General features: G+C 40.4%; 1 protein-coding gene across 3 annotated transcripts in view; it reads left to right on the top strand.

The window, feature by feature from the left end:
- MIPOL1 (mirror-image polydactyly 1) overlaps positions 1–23,330 on the top strand; it is a 286,091-nt gene that overhangs the window by 85,903 nt on the left and 176,858 nt on the right. For all 3 annotated transcript variants that reach the window (XM_077819074.1, XM_077819076.1, XM_077819075.1), the window contains one exon: positions 21,903–22,032. In XM_077819074.1, the coding sequence (XP_077675200.1) occupies positions 21,903–22,032 (130 nt within the window). The remainder of the gene's footprint in view (positions 1–21,902; positions 22,033–23,330) is intronic.

The raw sequence follows: 23,330 nt of genomic DNA on the forward strand, positions 1-23,330 counted from the left end.
AATAGATTTTAAGAACAGTACAGATGTGAATATATTTAACCATTGTTCTCTGGGTAGGTATATAAAAAAAAAAACAGTTACCTTGTTAAGTTGCAAAAAGTTATATTTTAAGTAGAATATATTTACATTTGACAGTGATTTCTTATATACAGCCAGTACACCGTGATGCTAAAATATTATAAAAAGATGATGTTTAGTACCGTAAAGAAAGATGACAACGTTCTTTGAGATCTTTCTCCATGTGATTTAAACAGTTAATTGCACCAGAATTTTATGAAATGCTTCACGCAATTTATTCTCAGCCATATTTTATTAGGTTTAAGTTAGGTGCAAGGTGTAAAATTATGTGTCTAATGACCTGTCTCCAAGATATTGGTACTGAAAGGGAGATTAATCATCACCAGAAAAATAGTGGAAAAGAATATAAGTAAACTCTCCAACTGAAAAATCAGATGGTTGGCTATCAGTTTAATGTCAAGCTCCTAAGAATACGATATTCTTTTGTGTGTGTATATTACAGATGGAAGAGGAGGTTTATGGGGATGAGGAGCTAGATAGTGTGAAACAAAATAAGAGAAATTCTGGATATTATTAAACTCTGCTAGTTTCTTTTTTTGAATGAACCCTCTTGTGTATATTCAGAAGAAACATAAATCTTCTGTATGTGTCATGATAACATCTTTTGTTTGCATTAAATTCAAAGTTATCTGTTTGTTTTCTGGATGTTTGCATAGCGTCTTACCTATTGTATATAATACGAAATATTCTATTTAAAGTAAACCTTCATTGCTCATTAAAGCCTATAGGGAAAAAGCCCCTGTAGATATAAAATACATAGTCAAAATCCTAATCAGTTTCCTGTAAGGATAGGAAGAAACAACTGTTGGCAATCAGTTCCCATCTTAAGTTTTTAATTTTCTGTTTACTTTAGTAAATTTATTAATGATATCCTCTCAGAAGGATATGACATGATATGATAACTAGATACGGACATAGCAATAAACCATTGAAACCCGAATGTGAATCAAAGCTTTGAAGTCTTAAGAACATTAGGGTAACTTTTTAATAAATTTTCCCCCTCTCATCTTTTCTTTGTTTCTGAATCTCCTGTTCTGGAAGAGCAGAAGTGTCTAATTGCTGGGAGACTGGGTGTCCTTTTATTTCTAGCCTGACTGGAAGAAGAAAGCCTCCAATATCTCTCGAGTGTTTGCTTCCTGCTTTTTACCAGTGTAAAAGTTTCAGATAACTCCAAAATTTGGAGTGCTTATCCAAGTTATCTAAACCAAACTGAACTTGTGGAGGTTTGCCGATCTGTCTAATAAAAACTTCAGGGGCAGACCTACTTTATCATTAAAGAGCATAATAATGAAGATTCAGGGTATTTAGACAAATGATTTTTTTCAATCTGTTAAGTTCATTGAGAAAAGGGGAACACATGGTGTTATGATTTCATGTAACTAGTTAATGTTTAATTGCTATTGTATTTAACACATCAAGAATGAAGCTTAGAAATATGGGTGTTTGCATTCTTCCTATTGCTTAGTACTGACTTTGTGATAAGAAAATTACTCCAGAAAAGTACATTGTAAAAAGCATCACATAAGGACATCATAAAAACATTTACCACCTTCTTTGGGAGGGATTACAATTCACTTTTTAAAAATGAACCTTCCAATTTATAGAAGGCCTTGCTGATTTAAAACCTGTGTCAGAAAGGCAGAAAAAGATACCTGACATCTCAGGCAGTCCAGTTTCTGCATTGATTATGGTTACTCGCTAGTTGTGGTACTTCTTCCCAGGTGATGGCAATTCACTCAGTGTTCTCACTTCCTGTGCCAGATCTTCCTTTGCCTTCCTTGCTTTCTCTTTCCTCTTTCGGGTATGCAATTCAGTGTTTGCGTAGCATGTTTCCCATGTGCCATGTGGTGTTCACATCCCAACCACCTGAGCCGTCTTACTTTTATAATATGTCCTGCTCTGTCATCAGCCTGGTCCTATAAATCCTGGAATGGTTACTAAGTGCAATCTGGAATCAGATCTACGTTTCTGTGTCCTTGAACTTTTCTCTTGCTAGAACACTGTCTGTGTGTCTTCATGATCTTTGAGTTTAAGTTGTAATGTGGACATTAAAATATAATGATCTGAGCCAACATCTGCTCCTCTGCTGACTCTGACATCCCTCAAAGAATATAGCACATTTTAGGTATACACACGTGCTCTGTCTGATGGATAGTTGCATAATCTCGTGATCTCCGTGTGACCTTGTGACTCCTCTTGTCCTCCTATCTTTAGAGTGTTTGTGCCACTGAGAATCGAGACCTATTCGTCATTATCAGTTTGGATGCCTTCCGCTGCTCTGCCTGTGACTACTTCCCAGCCAGTAGAGTTGTTACCAGTTTGTGCATTGAAGTTGCCTATCATCACCTTGATTTTGTGGGTAGGCACATCGTCCAGTTGTTGCTGCACCTGCTTATAAAATGTATCTATTTCACTGTGGCCTGCTGTGTTTGTTGGTGCATATACTTGTACAGGTGTCCTGTCTTATTTGCAGCATGGCTGTCGTTATTCTGTCATTCGCTGCCTCCCAAGTCAGCAGAGTCTTCGCTGTGATTTTATCCAGCATAATTCCTACACCTGAGTATAAGATTGTAGTACTATCAAACACCATCTTGCCACCTCCTGCCCATCTCATTTCACTGATATTAAGTATGTTCATATGGTATTTTCTCATTTCTTATGTAACTTATGCCAGTTTTTCTGTACTATACAAAGTTCATAATTCCATGTACCTGTTCTTGTTACAAATTTGATCATGAGGATTTGATGTCTTGATTCTAGCTTCCTTTTGGCTTTCACTGAGATCTGTCGTATTTGGGTTTTAAGCTCCATTTACATCTACCATCCTCGATTTTTGGTTCAAGACAGGGATGGGCAAACTACAGCCCATGGGCCACATCCGGCTCGCCAGCCAATTTAATCTGGCCCTTGAGCTCCCACTGGGGAGCGGGGTCTGGGGCTTGCCCCACTCCCGCACTCCAGCCAGGGAGCGGGATCAGAGATCACTCTGTATGCACATGCTGTGGCTCTGTGTGGCTCCCGGAAGTAGCGCCATGTTCCCCATCCAGCTCCTATGTGTAGGGGTAACCAGGGGGCTACACACTCTGTCCCTGCCCCAAGCACCACCCCCGCAGCTCCCATTGGCCGGGAACTGTGGCCAATGAGAGCTGTAGGGGTGGTGCCTGCAGATGGGGCAGTGCGCAGAGCCGCCTGGCCGCGGCTCCGTGTAGGAGCCAGATGGGAGACATGCTGCTGTTTCTGGGAGCTGCTTGAGGTAAGCGCCACCCGAAGCCTGCACCCCTGAGCCACTCCCATACCACAACCCTCTGCCCCAGCCCTGATCCCGCTCCAGCCCTCTGAACCTCTCAGTCCCAGCACAGAGCACCCTCCTACACCCCAAACCCCTCATCCCCAGCCCCACCCCAGAGCCTGCACCCCCAGCCGGAGCCCTCACCCCCCACATGCCCCAATCCTCTGCCACATCCTGGAGCCCCCTCCCACACTCCAAACCCCTTGGTCCAAGCCTGGAGCACCGTCCTGCACCCCAAACCCCTCATCCCCAACCCCACCCCAGAGCCCACACCTCCAGCTGGAACTCTTACCCCCCACCCCAGCACTCCAACCCACTGCCCCAGCCCAGAGCCCCTTCCTGCACCCTGAACTCGTTTCTGGCTCCACCCCAGAGCTCGCAACCCCACCTAGAGCCCTTACCCCCTCCTACACTCCAGCGCCAATTTTGTGAGCATTCGTGGCCTGCCATACAATTTGCATACCCAGATCTGGCTCTCAAGCCAAAAAGTTTGCCCACCTCTGGTTTTGCCCACCAACTGTTACTGTTGCAGTAAGGCTTTACCTTAGTGGGTTAACATAAGAATGACCATACTGGATCTAAGGTCCATCCAGCCCAGTATCCTGTCTACCAACAGTGGCCAATGCCAGGTGCCCCAGAGGGAGTGAACCTGACAGGTAATGATCAAGTGATCTCTCTCCTGCCATTCATCTCCACCCTCTGACAAACAAAGGCTAGGGACACCATTCCTTACCCATCCTGGCTAATAGCCATAAATAGACTTAACCTCCATGAATTTATCCAGTTTTCTTTTAAACCCTGTTATAGTCCTAGCCTTCACAACCTCCTCAGGCAAAGAGTTCCACAGGTTGACTGTGCACTGAGTGAGGAAGAACTTCCTTTTATTTGTTCTAAACCTGCTGCCCATTAATTTCATTTGGTGGCCCCTAGTTCTTATATTATGAGAACAACTAAATAGTTTTTCCTTATTCACTTTCTCCACACCACTCATGATTTTATATACCTCTATCATATCCCCCCTTAGTCTCCTCTTTTCCAAGCTGAAAAGTCCTAGCCTCTTTAATCTCGCCTCGTATGGGACCTGTTCCAAACCCCTAATCATTTTAGTTGCCCTTTTCTGAACCTTTTCTAATGCCACTATATCTTTTTTGAGATGAGGGGACCACATCTGTATGCAGTATTCAAGATGTGGGCATACCATAGATTTATATAAGGGCAATAAGATATTCTCCGTCATATTCTCTAAACTTTTCTTAATGATTCCTAATATCCCATTTGCATGTTGGACTGCTGCTGCACTCTGCGTGGACGTCTTCAGAGAACTATCCATGATGACTCCCAGATCTTCCTCCTGATTAGTTGTTGCTAAATTAGCCCCCATCATATTGTATGTATAGTTGGGGTTATTTTCTCCAGTGTGCATTACTTTACATTTATCCACATTAAATTTCATTTGCCATTTTGTTGCTCAATCACTTAGTTTTGTGAGATCTTTTTGAAGCTCTTCACAGTCTGCTTTCGTCTTAACTATCTTGAGCAGTTTAGTATCATCTGTAAACGTTACGACCTCACTGTTTACCCCTTTCTACAGATCATTTATGAATAACTTGAATAGGATTGGTCCTAGGGCTGGCCCTTGGGGAACACCACTAGTTACCCCTCTCCATTCTGGAGAGGAGTATAAACCCAACTGCAGAAGCCTCCTTTTTTATCCACACTTGGGACTGGCACTGTTGTTAAAAAGAGAGTTCATTTTTAAATGGAAATTTCCATAGAGTTCAGCAGCAAATAACCCAAAGCTTGTCACTTTATACTTTTCATTTCTAGAGCTTTGTACATGCATGGGAAGAGGTAAAGAGGAAGAACAGAAATATCTGAGGGGTTAATGGGAGAATAACAAAAGGTTAAGTAAAGAAGAGTGAGGAAAGAAACACAAGGCGTGTGTTTGTAGTCATATATAAGAGATAATGTACTGTCAAATATAGTCTTTATCATTCCTTTTTGCAGCCCTAATAGTGAGTTTCAAGCTCTGTCTTGGGTTCCTGTCTCTGCCCCAAGTAGCTGGGACTAGAAATAGGGAAGAATTTTGTTGTTGTTGTAGTTCTTTGGCCACTAGAGGCTATTATTCCTGCTGCTGCTGGTTTCCATAGGCTCTGTCTCACTCTCTCTCTCTCTCTCTCTTCTAATTCTTTACTATTCCCCCTGCCTGATTCTCTCTCATCTAAGCCATCATCTATGGAGGTATTGTTCACTTAATTATCCCTCGGGAGGAGGAAGTAATTGAAGAGGCAACAGGTGAAGGCAGAGGAAGAGAGAGCCATATAGGGATTGAGTGTAGGGTGATGGAGAGGAAAACAAGGAACTCTGTGGGAGGGAAGGTTGTGGGAGAGGAAGGAGGAACCTCACAGGAGGGGCTGTGAAGAGGAAGGAGAAACCTCTCAAAGTGGACAGAGGAAGGGATGGACACCAAAGGTGGAAAGGGAGAAAGGAAAGTTGCCCCCCAGGGGTGGGAGAAGGGGGGACCACACCAAAAAAGGTAAAGGGAGAGTGGAAAGTAAGGGTGGAGACACTGCAAGGAAGAGATGGGAAGACAGAAGGTGAATATCCATTCAAAGGTGTGAGAGGAGGGAATGGATCTCAGTCTGAACCAGGATGATAGTCCACTAGACCTTCCCCAAGAAGAAACAAATAGATATATAGGGGGCAACCATTGTCTGCTAACAGGAAGGAGCAGTTGTGTGTAAGGGAGAGTTTCAGCGTCTAGTTGAAGCCCCCATTGGTTTGTAAAAACTTCCTAAAGTGCCAGACGTTTGAGGGTTGCTCCTTCACTGGTTTTGTACTCTGGGTATATTTGCTATATAGAGAGTCTTGCAGGTTCTTTATTTTAGTAGGGCTACATCACTGCCACAAAGTGTTACTTAGTGACACAATGTCATGCTGCAGTATAAGGGGGCTAAGAATGTAGAATGAGACTGATGACCAAGAATGGCAACAGTGATGTCTGTTCTCAAGTCTCTCTAGAAGGTCTGAGCTTCAGGCTCATTGCATCACAGGGTTGCTCAATACAATCTCATGGCCAATACAGTCTCTCTCAAGCACAAAAATACTTTTTCTCTCTCAGTAGATTAGCCTCCCCACTTGGAAATGGGAGATGAGACTTGGATCAATGACCGTGAAGAGTAGAAAATTCCTTCAGGTTGAGGAGGGGGAAGAGTCACATCTCTGAACTCGTACTTTCCAAAAGGGACAGTCCAACCATGCTGATTAAGCAAGTGGTCAGCATACTAATTCTAAAAAATGACTGGCTATTTTGACCAGCCATAAGAAGGCTTCCAGGTTATCTGCTCTATTCAGTGCATCTTGGACAAGGAGTGGTCTGTTCCTACATTCCTTTAGATCATGTAAATAACTTTCTCTCCCTTTCAAAGAAATAGGCCAACACATTTCTTGGGTGCCACTTTGGCGATCCTGTTATCTAGGTTGGCAAAGGAGGAGAATGTAGACTGGGAACTTCTTACTTGGTAACCTAGTTTCTCCAAGTCCTGACTATGCAACCTGAAACATCGTAACCTGTATTTGTTGTGTTGATAGGGTTGAAACTGTTTTTCTGAAATGCGAATAAATGAAATATCATGCTAGGTCAACAAAGCAGGGTTACTCAGCTTTACTAAGGGAGTGACATTGCAATCATTTTGCTTGTAGAAGGACTTGTATGTCACCCCAAACAATGGCTATAAGGAAGGACATGGAGCAATACAATAAACAGAGGGAATTACCACTAGCCTTTCTTTTGTGTTTTAATACATCATCAAAACCTCGTAATATAACTACAGCTTTGATGCACAATTTTAGATTTTGTGAAGTTTTAGGTTCCTTGTTCTGTGTTATAGAAGACAAACTTATTTTGAAAATGTTGGTTTATTGGGGGGGGGTTTAAGAGTTGCTGATGAAGGAATTAACTACTGTTGGATGTGTGAGGCATGGCTGGTTGTGTTTTTATTTTCTGTTCTGGTTTTAGCTGTTTACTTGGACACGTTGCCTCACCTTAACATTAGCAGGCAGCATTTCCAATCTGCTCTACAAACTTGTAAAGTCTAATGTCACCCCCTTCATGGAACTCAGCTTTATTAATGAATAAAACAAGAAGATACTATTAAAGAGCTGATGAAACCTTGGTTGCTGCAAGGGTTCCTCCATCGCCACTGCTCAGCCCACTCCTTAGAAGACTCTTTATCTTTGGGAGCCGCTCCCGTTCTCTTATGTCTACATAGGGTAACAAGACACATGCCTCAGTGAATCAGCCAAACCCACTTATCTCTTTCTCAGCTGTATTAACACTGGCTAACGTGGTGAAGCGTTTCAGATAAACACTGCCAGCTCATTACAGTGAATGGTTGAAATCTTGGCCCAATTGAAGTCAATGGCAAAACCCCTATTGATTTCAGTGGGTTCAGGATTTCACCCACTATATTTCATTTAGCTATGTTGCCACTGGGAAAAAAATTGCTCTGTATACCTTTTAAATGACAATTGCACTAGAATTGCTATTAATTAACAAAATTTACAATAATTTAACTCTTTTTTGGTTAGTTTTTATTGTGTGGAAAATCTGTTCCCTTTCCCTCCCCGTACCATGCACAATCCAAACTAAGGGCAGGTCTACACTACCACTTAAGTCAATCTAACTTACGTCGCCCAGGGTGTGAAAAAGATACCCCCTGAGCGATGGAAGTTACAGCAACGGAAGTGCTGTCTGCACTAGCCCTATGTCAGCGGGAGATGCTCTTCCACCAATATAGTTTCCGCCTCTCATGGAGGTGGAGTAGTTATGCCAAAGGGAGAGCATGCTCCTGTTGGCATAGGGCATCCTCACCAGACACCCTACAGCAGCTGCGCTGATGTAGTGCTTCTAGTGTAGACTTGCCCTCAGTTATCATGAATTCAGAAAGTGTGAATCAGCAGCAGAAAATAATTTGTACCATAGAATCATAGAATATAAGGGTTGGAAGGGACCTCAGGAGGTCATCTAGTCCAACCCCCTGCTCAAAGCAGGACCGATCCCCAATTATATCATCCCAGCCCGGGCTTTGTCAAGCCTGACCTTAAAAACTTCTAAGGAGGGAGATCCACCACCTCCCTAGGAATGCATTCCAGTGTTTCACCACCCTCCTAGTGAAAAAGTTTTTCCTAATATCCAACCTAAATCTCCCTCACTGCAACTTGAGACCATTACTCCTTGTCCTGTCATCCGCTACTACTGAGAATATTCTAGATCCATCCTCTTTGGAACCACCTTTCAGGTAGTTGAAAGCAGCTATCAAATCCTCCCTCATTCTTCTCTTCCGTAGACTAAACAATCCCAGTTCCCTCAGCCTCTCCTCATAAGTCATGTGTTCCAGTCCCCTAATCATTTTTGTTGCCCTCCGCTGGACTCTCTCCAATTTTTCCACATTCTTCTTGTAGTGTGGGGCCCAAAACTGGACACAGTATTCCAGATGAGGCTTCACCAATGTCGAATAGAGGAGAACGATCACGTCCCTCGATCTGCTGGCAATACTCCTACTTATACATCCCAAAATGCCATTGGCCTTCTTGGCAACAAGGGCACACTGTTGACTCATATCCAGCTTCTCGTCCACTGTAACCCCTAGGTCCTTTTCTGCAGAACTGCTGCCGAGCCGTTCGGTCCCTAGTCTGTAGTGGTGTATTGGATTCTTCTGTCCTAAGTGCAGGACTCTGCACTTGTCCTTGTTGAACCTCATCAGATTTCTTTTGGCCCAATTGTCCAATTTATCTAGGTGCCTCTGTATCCTATCCCTACCCTCCAGCGTATCTACCACTCCTCCCAGTTTAGTGTCGTCTGCAAACTTGCTGAGGGTGCAATCCACACCATCCTCCAGATCATTTATGAAGATATTGAACAAAACTGTCCCCAGGACCAACCCTTGGGGCACTCCGCTTGATACTGGCTGCCAACTAGACATGGAGCAATTGATCACTACCTGTTGAGCCCGACAATCTAGCCAACTTTCTACCCACCTTATAGTGCATTCATCCAGCCCATACTTCTTTAACTTGCTGGCAAGAATACTGTGGGAGACAGTGTCTAAAGCTTTGCTAAAGTCAAGGAACAACACGTCCACTTCTTTCCCTTCATCCACAGAACCAGTTATCTCATCATAGAAGGCAATTAGATTAGTCAGGCATGACTTGCCCTTGGTGAATCCATGCTGACTGTTCCTGACCACTTTCCTCTCATCTAAGTGCTTCAGAACTGATTCCTTGAGGACCTGCTCCATGATTTTTCCAGGGACTGAGGTGAGGCTGACTGGCCTGTAGTTCTCAGGATCCTCCTTCTTCCCTTTTTTAAAGATGTGCACTACATTAGCCTTTTTCCAGTCATCTGGGACTTCCCCGGATCGCCATGAGTTTTCAAAAATAATGGACAATGGCTCCGCAATCACATCCGCCAACTCCTTTAGCATTCTCGGATGCAACACATCCGGCCCCATGGATTTGTGTACGTCCAGCTTTTCTAAATAGTCCCGAACCACTTCTTTCTCCACAGAGGGCTGGTCACCTCCTCCCCATGCTGTGCTGCCCAGTGCAGTAGTCTGAGAGCTGACCTTGTTCGTGAAGACAGAGGCAAAAAAATTATTGAGTACATTAGCTTTTTCCACATCCTCTGTCACTAGGTTGCCTCCCTCATTCAGTAAGGGGCCCACACTTTCCTTGACTTTCTTCTTGTTACCAACATACCTGAAGAAACCCTTCTTGTTACTCTTAACATCTCTTGCTAGCTGCAACTCCAGATGTGATTTGGCCTTCCTGATTTCACTCCTGCATGCCCGAGCAATATTTTTATACTCATCCCTGGTCATTTGTCCAATCTTCCACTTCTTGTAAGCGTCTTTTTTGTGTTTAAGATCAGCAAGGATTTCACTGTTAAGCAAAGCTGGTCGCCTGCCATATTTACTATTCTTTCTACACATCGGGATGGTTTGTCCCTGTAACCTCAATAAGGATTCCTTAAAATAAAGCCAGCTCTCCTGGATTCCTTTCCCCCTCATGTTATTCTCGCAGGGGATCTTGCCCATCAGCTCCCTGAGGTAGTCAAAGTCCGCTTTTCTGAAGTCCAGGGTCCGTATTCTGCTGCTTTCCTTTCCTCCTTGTGTCAGGATCCTGAACTCGATCATCTCATGGTCACTGCCTCCCAGGTTCCCATCCACTTTTGCTTCCCCTACTAATTCTTCCCGGTTTGTGAGCAGCAGGTCAAGAAGAGCTCTGCCCCAGTTGGTTCCTCCAGCACTTGCACCAGGAAATTGTCCCCTACATTTTCAAAAAACTTCCTGGATTGTCTGTGCACCGCTGTATTGCTCTCCCAGCAGATATGAGGGTGATTGAAGTCTCCCATGAGAACCAGGGTGTGCGATCTAGTAACCTCTGCGAGTTGCCGGAAGAAAGCCTCATCCACCTCATCCCCCTGGTCTGGTGGTCTATAGCAGACTCCCACCACAACATCAACCTTGGTGCTCACACTTCGAAATCCACAGACTAAATCACACTTTTTAATCCACAGACTCTCAGGTTTTTCTGCAGTTTCATACCGGAGCTCTGAGCAGTCATACTGCTCTCTTACATACAGTGCAACTCCCCCACCTTTTCTGCCCTGCCTGTCCTTCCTGAACAGCTTAAATCCGTCCATGACAGTACTCCAGTCATGTGAGTTATCCCACCAAGTCTCTGTTATTCCAATCACATCATAATTCCTTGACTTTGCCAGGACTTCCAGTTCTCCCTGCTTGTTTCCCAGGCTTTGGGGGAGAGAACGTTGGTGGTGAGAGGAGAGGAACAGGAGTGTAGTAAAGAGATCCATATCCAGTGTGCTGGCTGGGACAGATAAACTAATGTTAGGCTGGGATTTTCAAAGAAGCCTTTGAAAGTCCCAACCTGGGTCATTCCTTGGACTGTTCTTGTGAGTTTAAAAAAATGCATTCAGAAACTGTTACAAAAATAAAATAGGTTGGCAAGTATTTCATACTTACATCCAGTTTTTGACTGTAGCAGTGTTCTTAAAATAGGAGACTCATAATGTGAAGGTAAAATTTTTCACAGCTCTAGAGCACTGTAAGTTGTGAGACAAGTGCTTTGAGATCCCTGAATTTTCAGCAGGATAAATTATTTTGTTATTAAAAATCCAGTAGATAATTGCAGAACATTTGGTTTTGTGTTTATATATGAATGTATTGGAAAAAGATTGGTCCGTGAATTTTGCTATATGAATGTTTAAAATATTGTTTTATGTAAATTGTGAACTCTTTTGGAGGTTTTTCCTCTCTCTCTCTACTTTTAAAAATAAAAAAGGAAAATTTCCACCTTTTTCTCAATCTATTATTTGCTGTTTGTGTTCCATATCGCTTACTGTTATACCTGTTTTGCAGCTTTATATGTTTGTCTGTCTCTCTTTTTCTCGGTCTCAAAAAAAAAAAAGTAGCAATGGAGTACAGTACAGGAAAACTTACGTTTTCGTTCAGTCTGTTCAAGTAGTTAATATTGTGTATTCATGTTTGTGCAGTTCTTTGGAATACTCAGATGTGGTATAGGGTATGAACATCATGAAGTGCAGAGCATTATTGAAAATATCCTTAATTTACTTGAAAAATTATAATTACTGAATAAATGTGCAACAGTTCAAACAGCAGAATTGAAGAAAACAAATCATCCAATAGGATGCTAGGCTAGAGTTAAAGTTTAATTTAACATTACTTATTTCCTCTTACTTAAGTGGTCGTTTCACTAATTAAGTGCCAATGGTGGTTATTTCTAGCACTGAGAAAAGTATTTTCCATTTCTTTAAAAGCTTGCTGTAGAGTCCCCTTTTTAGATGTTAGTTATTTTTCTTTCTTGCATGTCATCCATTAAAGATTAGCTGAGGAAGGTTGGAGCATGGAGAGATTATGAATGACAGAACAACTCCTGTGGAATAATAATCAGTTTTTTGGTATTTAATGCTGTTTGACTTTTGCAGACACATTTCTTATTAACCTTTGGTACAAAGAGAAATCCAGGTTCCTGATAACTCATGGAGAAGATGAATTCAAGATCCTCTTCCAATTAAACTGAAATAAGGCCAATATTGGGCTTTAGCCAAAAGAACTCACTAGTTCCCAACCCTTATGTTTATAAACCTAAATACATATGACATTCTACGTTTTTAAAAAGTATGTAATGCATATACTTTCACTAATTATTCAGCTCTCTGTGTATAATTATTCACTGTGTATACAGTATACATAATTATTTCTTGGTTTTCTTGTCATTAATGTTGCATTATGTAAACCCACTTTCTAAATGTTTTATCAAAATGTATCTTTATACATAGTAAAATCTTTAAAGAGACAATAGTGTTTGAGTTACGAGAATGGGAAAGTACACAGCTGTCAAAAGAACAGACAACGTAGAGTTTTCTTTGCAACTCTGATGACTGTTGGCAACATAATGAACGTTTCACTTTAAAGTTTACGTTGAAATGCTCAGAAATGTCAATAGTCTAAAAACAATATACAGGTCACAACTATCTAAAGTATAAAATTTGATTGGATGGAACAAGTTCAGTATTTTAGTTATTGAGCCGTATACAGTTTTGCTTTTATGTAAAAATAAATCCAGCATTTATTTCAGATAAGGCCCTGTTAGTGAGTTTTTGCTCCATGATGCCAAGTAAACCATAAATATAAGATCTGTTTTTCCTTTATACACAAAAGAAAGGACTTCAAATCATCTTCTTTTTAGGGAATAGCATGGACTACACCGGCTATAGTTGTTGAAGTATAACACCCAAACATGACCATAATGTGCTTACATTTGTATACATACCCATGTTACTTACCAATCCTTTTTCCATTAAAATAATTAAATAAAGCTATTCAGGAATCAGTTACTCACAGAAAAAGGCTGAACAAGATTGCTGTGCAGTTTTTGAAAAGTCAGCTGTGTGGAATTCAGTATGTTGAAAGCAGAGAGGTTAAAGTTGTACAAGGATTAGCTTTCACAAGAGCCAGGTTAGGCAAGTCCTGTGGAGAGTCGGTATCTAAACCCACAAAAATTCTTTTTTCTTTTTTCACTGAATTGGATCTGAGTACACAGTGAAACCACGGTACAGAGCCACATTTGATAAGTGCCAACTAAATAGTTTTAGCCATTTAGTTAAATCAGTGTGTTTACAGCATTGGAAATTTAGGAGCAGATGAATACAACAAACTAAATACATATAGCAAACACAAAGCAATAAAAGTGTCAGTGCATCTATCTGTGTTTGTACAGATTGCTTTATCTACAGAGTCACATTTATATGTAAATAGCTTGTAGTCGGTAACTCCTAGTATAGACCAGTCAAAAATGCTTTGCAATTTTTGTTCATCAGCATTGTGCTTCTAATTTTTAGTTACCTGACAAAATTTAAAATAAATTAATGGTAATTTTCAAAATCGCAATGAAGAACCTGGTCGTGTTGTCCGTTTCATAGCAGAACGTTAGAGATCATTTAAAAAAAAAAAAGTAAGACATGGGAGTTTTGCCACTGAGTTCAATGAGAGTAGAATAGGTCGTTTAGGTTTACAACATTTCCAGGGATTATCAGCATTTTGCAATGTGTGTGTGTAGGCAGATTAATAGTACATTTTAATGACATTCACAGTAATGTAATTACTCTGTTTCAATTTATTTGACTATTATAAGTTCAATTTCTAAAATAAGAACTGGGGGTTAATGACTAGACCCAAACCTGAAAAAAGTCTGTCAATTTATTTTGATTTCTAAAGTAAATGAATAAAGAAAAGATTTTTTTAATGGAAATTGAGTTTTGGCAAGTGTTTTAAAACAAATATCAATAGTAGTGGTCCATCTAGAAATGGCATAGACAGGCTCCAAACCTACTCTGACCAGAAGGACAGGGCACCTCAATGCTGGGGGAGGCTGCAAACATGAAAATGAAGGTGGTTCTTAGTGACCCTCTTCCTTGTTTTTCTCCTTTCTTTCCCCACGTTTGCCCTCCTTCCAAAAACAAACAAACACAAAAAAACCCAAAACCATTTACACCCATTCCCCGGGATAAATTTCAGCTGACAGATCCTTCATAGAAACAACTAAGCAGAACAAACAAGAGACCCATTACTGGAATCTTAAATTCAAAGTATGACTTTACCAAGTGTGGTGTTTCCTGTATTTTACTTTCACTTTAATATATGTTTGGTGGGGAGGGCGAAATAGAAAATACATCATTTACTTTAGAGACTAACAAATTTATTTGAGCATAAGCTTTCGTACAGCTCACGAAAGCTTATGCTCAAATAAATTTGTTAGTCTCTAAAGTGCCACAAGTACTCCTTTTCTTTTTGCGAATACAGACTAACACGGCTGCTACTCTGAAACCTATCATTTACTTTGTTTTCTGACAAACTAAATCTTAACTCTCTATAGAGCTATATGAATTATCAGTGAAATCATATAGTAAAAAAGACTTAGAAATATTTTATTTTCAGATAGTTCTGAAAAATTTTAACTAAGGAAACTCCAAGCATTTCTTCATAAAAATGTACCCTGTTGCCCCCAGCATTGACTATAACATTAAAAATACATACTATGCATAACCATTAAAAGTGATAATTCCAAAGCCAACTCTAAAGAAAAGCTTAGGTCATGCAGAGTTCAACAGCCACTAATCTTGAATACTAAATCCAAAACCCAAAGAACCCTCATATCATCCACCAATATATTAACAGCAAGTTGCTTTTGCCACTCTTATTCCATGAAAATGCCCAATAAACAATCACAACTAGAGTTAGTAACAAAATACTAACAAACAAATAAAACCTTTCAGTACTTCTTAGAGCTTTTGGTTTTTGTTCTGAGAGAGACATACACACGAGTGTGTGTGTATATATATATGGCAGAATTTTATTACTTCATTTATAAAACACCTTATAAAGTTCCAAAATACTGTACTGGTATATTTCATAAGAGGGAATTATTCTGAAAGTCAATCCTTACAGTGTTGTAATATTTATTATATCTTCTGAGATAGTACTGTGGATAGCGATCTCATCTTTTTGTTATAAGGTCTTGCCTTTCTTCTGGCTTTTTCATTTTTTTGATAGGAGTAATGTTAAGTGATTTCTGCTGAGGTAGATGTTTTAAATCCTAACAATTTCTTCTTTCTTGCCTTTCCTATTCAGCTTTTCTATTTACACAGATGACCTCTAGGAAATCAGCAAACAGTCTTCTTTCCTGGGAAACGTACTCCTTCCCTTCCCCCAAAGTTCTGTTGTTTGGAGAATCATGAACTAATGTTTAAACTAGAATGATTTCCAACACGCTCTCTTGCTACTACTGTATTTTAAAGGTAGTTTAAAAAGTGTGGAAGACAGGTTTGCCAACAGAATCAGGTTTAACTAAGAAAATATGTACACTACTTTGACTCAGTAAACTCATACTTGGTATGGTTCATCTTCTTCATATTTACTTTCACCCATATTAGAAAACAATTAGCTTACTAAACAAATTTGAGTATTTGGGGAAAAAATCTACTTTGAGTCTCTCATTTGACTAAGAATTACAGGATATTTGATAAGCTTGTTTAAAAATGGACATATCCAAATATTATTGTAAACACCCAATGATTTGTTTTACCTGCAATATAAGTATTTTACTTAGCTGGCTTACATAGTAGCTAATAATATTTGTTAATGTAATTTAACTGCTGTGAACCTTTACTGAACAAATATTGAAATTTATACAAGTTAAAGAAAGAGACTCTCTAATGACTTTTGTAAAAGCTTCCATTTAATAGTTAAGGAGAAAAGTTTATATGACATACCAGAAGCAATTAGCAGCAGATTTTACATTTAATAAAAAGAAAGAAGCATATGTATTTGCTTTATTCATTCCATCATAATTTGCATTAGAGCTGTGGGTGTTTAATGAGCAAATTCCAACTAAAATGCTATATTGATTTTCTAAGTGAACTTTGTAATAGCTATCTACCTTACCAAAGCTCTCTGTTTACAGTTGTTTTCTTTACTAAAAAATAAAAATGTTTTAGAGTTGATGGACTTCGCATAATGATCATTTTGAAATAAAGAGCTCCAGTATAATAAGTTTTTTGGTAACAAAGACAAAGATGTTATTACATTATTCCAGAGCAGATAAAATTTAGCTGTTCAATGTACTATATAAATATGTTTCAAGTACGCTTTTAGTAAGCATTGGAAAACAGAAAAGGAGTACTTGTGGCACCTTAGAGATGTCTCTAAGGTGCCACAAGTACTCCTTTTCTTTTTACGGATACAGACTAACACGGCTGCTACTCTGAAACCTGTCATTGGAAAACAGTCGGGGGTGTTTTTTTCATTAGGTGAATTTTATCTAACATTGCAGGAATAACCTCTATTAACTCTTGCATGTCCTGAGATATACATGCTATTACTAAAAAATAAGTCTTCATTTTACCGTAATGCCTGAAGATACATGTTCAGTTCATGTATCATGTTTCAAGGGGGGAAATTGTATACAAAATTTTATTCTTGTTGGTCAGCTCTTGAGATAAACAGGGGAGGGTTGGTTGGTACTTCAATGGCAGGCTTCCATGGAAAACCCAGGAGGGTGGATTAAGTAGCTGGTTCTCATTTCTTAGAGTCAGGCACCGAATTAGTGTGCTAGCATGGAACTATGGGCCATTGTGCTGCTTGAGGTGCCATCTTTTGTAGTGGACATAAGAACCCCATTGCTTATGTTCATTCACAATCCCATGACACTTTTCATAAGCATAGATAGGGTTGTGGATCCTGATGTTCCAACCTGGATAACTGCATCCTTTCTGTCAAAATATCTCCCAAGGAGTTTTATTTGGACTCTCATTCTTCAGATCCTGTCCTAAATATAGCATTAAAATGTTGTGCTGTTAAACAGATGTTCTGATTCACTCCAGAGGTGGCTGTGTTTCAGTGGGTGATGATTTCTTTATAAAGTTTGTAAAGCATTTTGAGATCCTTCTGGTTGAAAGATGTGGTATTGCTGATAGTGGTATTTTTCTGTAACAGAATGCTAAATTATATAAAAATACTCTCTTTTCCCTCTTCACTCTTTTGGTCCTTATTTATAGAGCTGTTTTCGATAAAGGAAGGTGATAAGTATAAGCCACTTACAAATGACATAATGCTTCCCAGAATTCTCCAATGGACACAGGTAGCATGCCCACCGCAACGGCATGTGAGGGTTCAGTGTGCCTTGCCCCTGGAGTGGGTGTGGCCATGGCTCCTCCTGGCCATCCGTGGGGTAACTGGTGTCATTCAGTCCTAGTCCCCATAGGATCACAAGGACTGAGATTAGCTCAACCCCTCCATTGGAGCTGGGGGAGGGAAGGCATACCTTGTCCCCTGCTCCACACTCTGTGCACATTCATGCAGGGGTAGTTCTAGGAAAAATCCTTTTTTGCTTATTTATCTTCAAATATGAGCTTGTTTGTGGGTGGGAGATTTTTTTTATTTTTTTTTTTTTGCACAGTTGGGTGTTTCTCTTCGTTATTAACTTTGAAGAATTACAGTCTTATCCTCCAGCTCTCCTGAACTCAGCAGGGCTCTGTGCAGCTGCAGGAGTCTGCCTTTGCCAAGTAGCTTGTAGGAGTGGGGCTGTACTTCTATACACGACTGTAAAGGAGCGGACACACCCCTGCGGCGCCTCCTTCTGGTTGTTGGAAATTAGCTCTTTCAGCCCCAGAGCACCCTCTGCAGGCTAGTGATCCGCACAGCTCTGGCCACCCTGTCCCTCACAGACCCCGGTGCCCCTGGCAGTACCCCCACACTCTGCCTCTGGGTCTCCCCTTCCTGGGGAACCCCCAATCCACTATCCCCACCTTGCCTCAGTCTGGGCTACTGCCAGTCATCACCAGCCCCCGCTCAGCCTGCTTCTTCCCCAGCACTGCACCACCCTTAGTACCTTGGCTGGCTGGCTGGCTGGCTGGCTGGCCCTGCTCTCTCCCAGCCTGGAGAGAGACTCCTTGGGCCTCTGGCTCACAGCCTTTTTATACAGGCCAGCTGGGGCCTGACTGGGGCATGGCCCAGCTGCGGCTGCTTCCCCAATCAGCCATCCCCAGCTACAGCCCTCTCCAGGGCTGCTTTTAACCCCTTCTGTTTTAGGAGCAGGGTGGCCACCCCGCTACAACGACATATCAATAACTCTTTAAAATGTTGATTGTTGCTGTGAAAATAAATTTCTCAGCCCATTTAGCTACCAAAATAATTGCACCCTGTATGAAATTAAAGGATTTTTAAAAAGAAATATTGATATAATTGTAGAACTTTTTAAATTTATGAATACTAAAAATGATCTGATATGGTCAGAAATGAATGTACAAGTTGAATGTGAAAATATGTATGTAGAATCAGTAGATGATCTGGCCAGCAGAGAAATCTGGCAGATGGCATATAAGGCTTCTACAACCAGCCAAGTGAGTTCAGCAAGAGACACAAAGGCTCTAATGTAAGCCTCTGCAGTTGGCATCATGATGCCATCACAAATTTCAGAAATCTTATGTCCCTTTGGGAACCTGATAGGTGTAAGGACACAGTGCTTATCTGTGCCACACAACTGTCCAGATATCAGAATCATTCTCCGCATGTGCTACTAATTCTGTCATCTCCAAATCACATGTGTAGATCTGGAGCTGCACGCTCTGCCCATCCACCTAACTTTATCCCTGCACAGTAGCAAGGATATCATCTCACAAAGAGACAGGTATCGTCTGGTGTTGTGTCTACATCCATCTGCAGCAGAAAAATTCTTTTCCTCTTGCCACCAAACAATATTCAGGTTGAAGATATCTAAATGAGTATTTGATGGATGCTCCAAATCTGGGCAGAATATTCTTGGACAATCGGGTATGGTTTTTCTTATGATACAGAATTATTTTCCTGCCAGAAACACAATTTGGCATATATCTTCTGTGACCTCTCTAATGTGACTGAGTTGAGGGCTCCTTTTCAACCGTGAACAAGAGAGTAGACCATACCCCTAGAAGCAACTTGTGTAGCTGTCCCCATTCTCCTTGGCCCTCTCACCCTACCCTCAGAAGCACAAAAATCACATCTTTCTTCCTCCTTTCATCCACTTCCCAATAATGCTTCTGGTTCTGCTCCAGGGGTGACAGAAGTCTTTCAACCCAGAATTCCTTTCTAGATGATCTGTCAGGATTAATTCTTCCACACCTTCCCCCAGTGTCCTACATCTCTCAGCTGCCAAAGCTGCTCATGGAAGGGGTCAAGGAATCTGCAAGTTAAAGGGTATTCATTGTATAGACTAAATTTTCATCGAAATGTTTTGATATGCTTGTGGTTAACCCTTCAAATGACCTCATTTATTGAACAGTCCTAATGGCACAGTCGGCAGAACTGTAGAAATCATGGCATTTGTGATGCTCTATCTAGGGTGACCAGGATAGGAGTTTCCCCTATGTCAAGCCTCTGTGGTTTGGACATTCTAGATCTTCCCTGCTCGAGTAATGCCAGGAAATGAATTGCTGCAGCACTTTTAGTGACCAAAAGAGTCATTTTATGAAAATGGATATCAGCTTCTTCCCATTTCATTCTTTGATTGGCTAACTGACCAAACCAACACCACCCTCTTGGAAAAACTGACATTAATCTATGGAGACATAAGATGCAACTATGAAGATGTTTGGTCTTTCATGAGAGTATTACAATTGAATCCAGGTAGATTAGGTGTCTGATGCTTCTCCACTTTTTTAGTTTTGTGGTGGGAGGTTGTTAAGGAATTATTTATCTTATAACACTCAGGAATATTTATCGGTGAATATTTCATGCTGTGATAGTGTTAAATCCATACTCCTGCTGTTTTCTTTGTCATTGTACTTGAATATATCTGTATGGCTATATTAAAACTTCTGAAAAATAACTAAAAAATGACATTTCATCATGGGGTATTTTCTCAACAAAATTTAGTCGCGAGCAACAGTTTGTTCTGGTATTTTTGACTGCAGTGACATTTTATTGCTAGTTTGTCTTTTAAATATTTTCTGTAAATATTTGTAAATGTATTTATTTGGTACCAATGATATAAGTGCAGTAGTAAGCAAAAAGTGTATTATAAAATATAATTACAATTTTATATAGTGCCATTCCCATGAAGTATCATAAAGTGCTTTATAGTAAATTGGATGGAGCCACTTTAATACAGACATAATAATAATGCACAAAGGTGAAGCAGGAAAAAAGAAACTAAGATAGAAAAAGCAGCAGAGTTGGCTCTAGGTTAAAGTGAACAGAATCTATTTAAGGTGAGACTTGAAGAAAGGAAATGACTGATCCGTGACTCAGAGAATGGGAGGGAATTCCAGGTAGAGGGGGAAGGACAAATGCAATTGCCTTTGACTCAGCAGAATCTTGAGAATACTGGAAAACATGCCAGCATTTGGAGGCGTCAGAGTTGGGTGCAGGAGAACTATGTAAATTAAAGATCAGTTCATTAGAGTGAAAGGGGCCCACGGAGAACTTTGAGACCCAGAGGAAACAATTTTGATTTGAATTTGGAGATTCCATTCCAGTGCCATGGTAGAAGATATAGTCCTCCTTGGAATAAGAGTAGTCTCACTGCAGCGTCCTGAGTGCCCTGAAGTTGAGAATAGGGATTTAGGACGACTGCAAAGAGAGATCTGCAATATTAGAGAGGGGAAATGACGAAAGTGTGTGAATAAAGATTTTAGCAGAAGCAGGGTTGAGGTATGAATTCTGACGGTGTACCAGAGATGATGTTAGCCATGTTGACAAGGGAGATGCAGGAAGAAAAAGTAAGCCCAGTGTGAGGAATGACTTGAAGGTTTCTGTCTTTGGGAGCAAACTAACAGTAAATCTTAGTTTATTGGCACTTAATGCTCAAAGGTCCCTGAATGCTTTAACAGATAATAGAACAATATATTAACAATAAAGTAAAGGCTTGACAGGGAGAGAGGGGTGCTGACCATGTTATCTTTGTAATACCAGAGAGGCATCGTGCAAGAGCTAAATTGTGCACCACTTTGGGGCTAGTTAAAGTGTGGTGTTAAAAGCACCTTCAGGAGATCTTTTCTCTTAACCTGATGTCTTGCTGTAAGAGAACGGGGTTAGTTGTATCTGATATGAATGTGTGCATCAGGAATTAGCTTTGTATTCAGAGTCACTGCTTCAAATAAGTGATGGTTTCCTTGTTCTGTGTGATGAGTTTGAAGGTCAATCTTGAAACCTTGTCCCTTCCTTATTCCTCTAGGTATGTTAACTAGCAATAGCACTTTGATATTCTCAAAACTATAAAGCAAAATCTTGTTATGGTATCTTCACATTAGCAAATATTTTGTATAGGAAGTACAGTGAAGACCTGATCCAAAGGACACTGAAATGAGTGGAAAAACTATTGATTTCTATAGGCGTTAGATAGGGCCCCATGTGAGGATACAACTAAAGCAGTGCTAAACACACTGGTCATTTTGCAGCACTCATGGAAGAAGTTTATACAGCTCAACGAGAACGTGATGAAGCTGTCATGGCTAGACTTAGGTTAGCCAATGAAGAGCGAGATGAAGCACTTCTTCGAGCCAAGGATTTGGAGCAGTCCCTTAAAGAGTATGTATGTTTTTTCTGCTATATGTGAAGAGATGGCTATTTATTGGAAGCCAAGGGAAACTTGATAGTACTAAAAAGTGAACATGTGGTAAATCTTAACATGAATTTCAGTGTGATAGAACGTAAGAGGATATCGATAGTCTAAATATTCCAACTGTGTGTGTAGGTTTTTTTAAAAAAAAATACATGATCAAATGAGGTCATGTTTTTCTCCCCAGATGGAGAACAAGGTGAATGATTCTGGTTGCAAAAAAGAAAAGAAAAGAAAGAAGAGAGAGAGAAAAAGATCCAGTATTGATTTATTCAGAGATAAATTAGGGAAGTGTGACATTTCATACAGTGGTTTCTTCACATGGAGTACAAGTTTGTCGGTCAGAAGTTGCACTGTATAGGAAATCAATCGAATCTTTGAGCCCACTAGACATTTCTTTTAGCAAAATATCTACTAATTACAGTGGAAGTGTGGAAAAAATTATCTGCATTACCCTCCTACTTGTTCTCATTTAAGCAAAAGTCATTCTTAATTTAGGAAGAACTATTTTAATTTCTCATTCTCTTTCTCTTTTCCTTTATATTTTTTTATCCTTCTTGTTCTCTTTTCTCTTTCTCTCTTCCTCTACTGTTTCCTCTTCTCACTTTCTTGCCCATCCCTAATTTTCTCCTTTTCCCTGTTTCCCCAGTACATCCTCCCTAGCTTGCCCTTTATTTCTCATTTGCCCAACAATTCCCACCTTCCTCCCACCCAAATATGCATGCTGTCATGCATGCATACACACATACCCTTCTTAATTACTCCCATTCCAGGATAGACCAGAACCCAGAATGCTGTTTCTTCATAATTATTGTTCTCTTCTCCTTGTGTTTTTTTGTCTCGACTAGTCTGTCAAGCACAAACTCGTTGGGTACAAGACTAGATTCCTCTCCCACTACTGCTGACCCCCAGGCTAGGCTCCAAAAGCCAGATTTTTTTTAAGGGTTTGTTAGGGTCCTATGTCGCCACTACCCATGGGGCCTCTATCTTTCTGAGAAGACAACCTAGTATCAGAGTATGAGCGCTAGGGTTGGCTGGAAAACAAGAAATCTATTTCATGAAAACGTTCGTGGTTTTGAACTTGGTTTTTGGTCCACATAGGAATGAATCAGAGACCTTTTTGAAATATTTTATGAAAAACATGAGAGCGGCTGTGATACATTCTGGGCCAATGAATCTTTAAATATTTATATAAAATGGAACAGCTCCAACAGGACAGATTGAGAGACTGGATCTATGGCCTAGCACAGAAGTGGGCAAACTACGG

The sequence above is a fragment of the Eretmochelys imbricata genome, chromosome 6, assembly GCF_965152235.1.
Source record: "Eretmochelys imbricata isolate rEreImb1 chromosome 6, rEreImb1.hap1, whole genome shotgun sequence".
NCBI lineage: Eukaryota > Metazoa > Chordata > Testudines > Cheloniidae > Eretmochelys > Eretmochelys imbricata.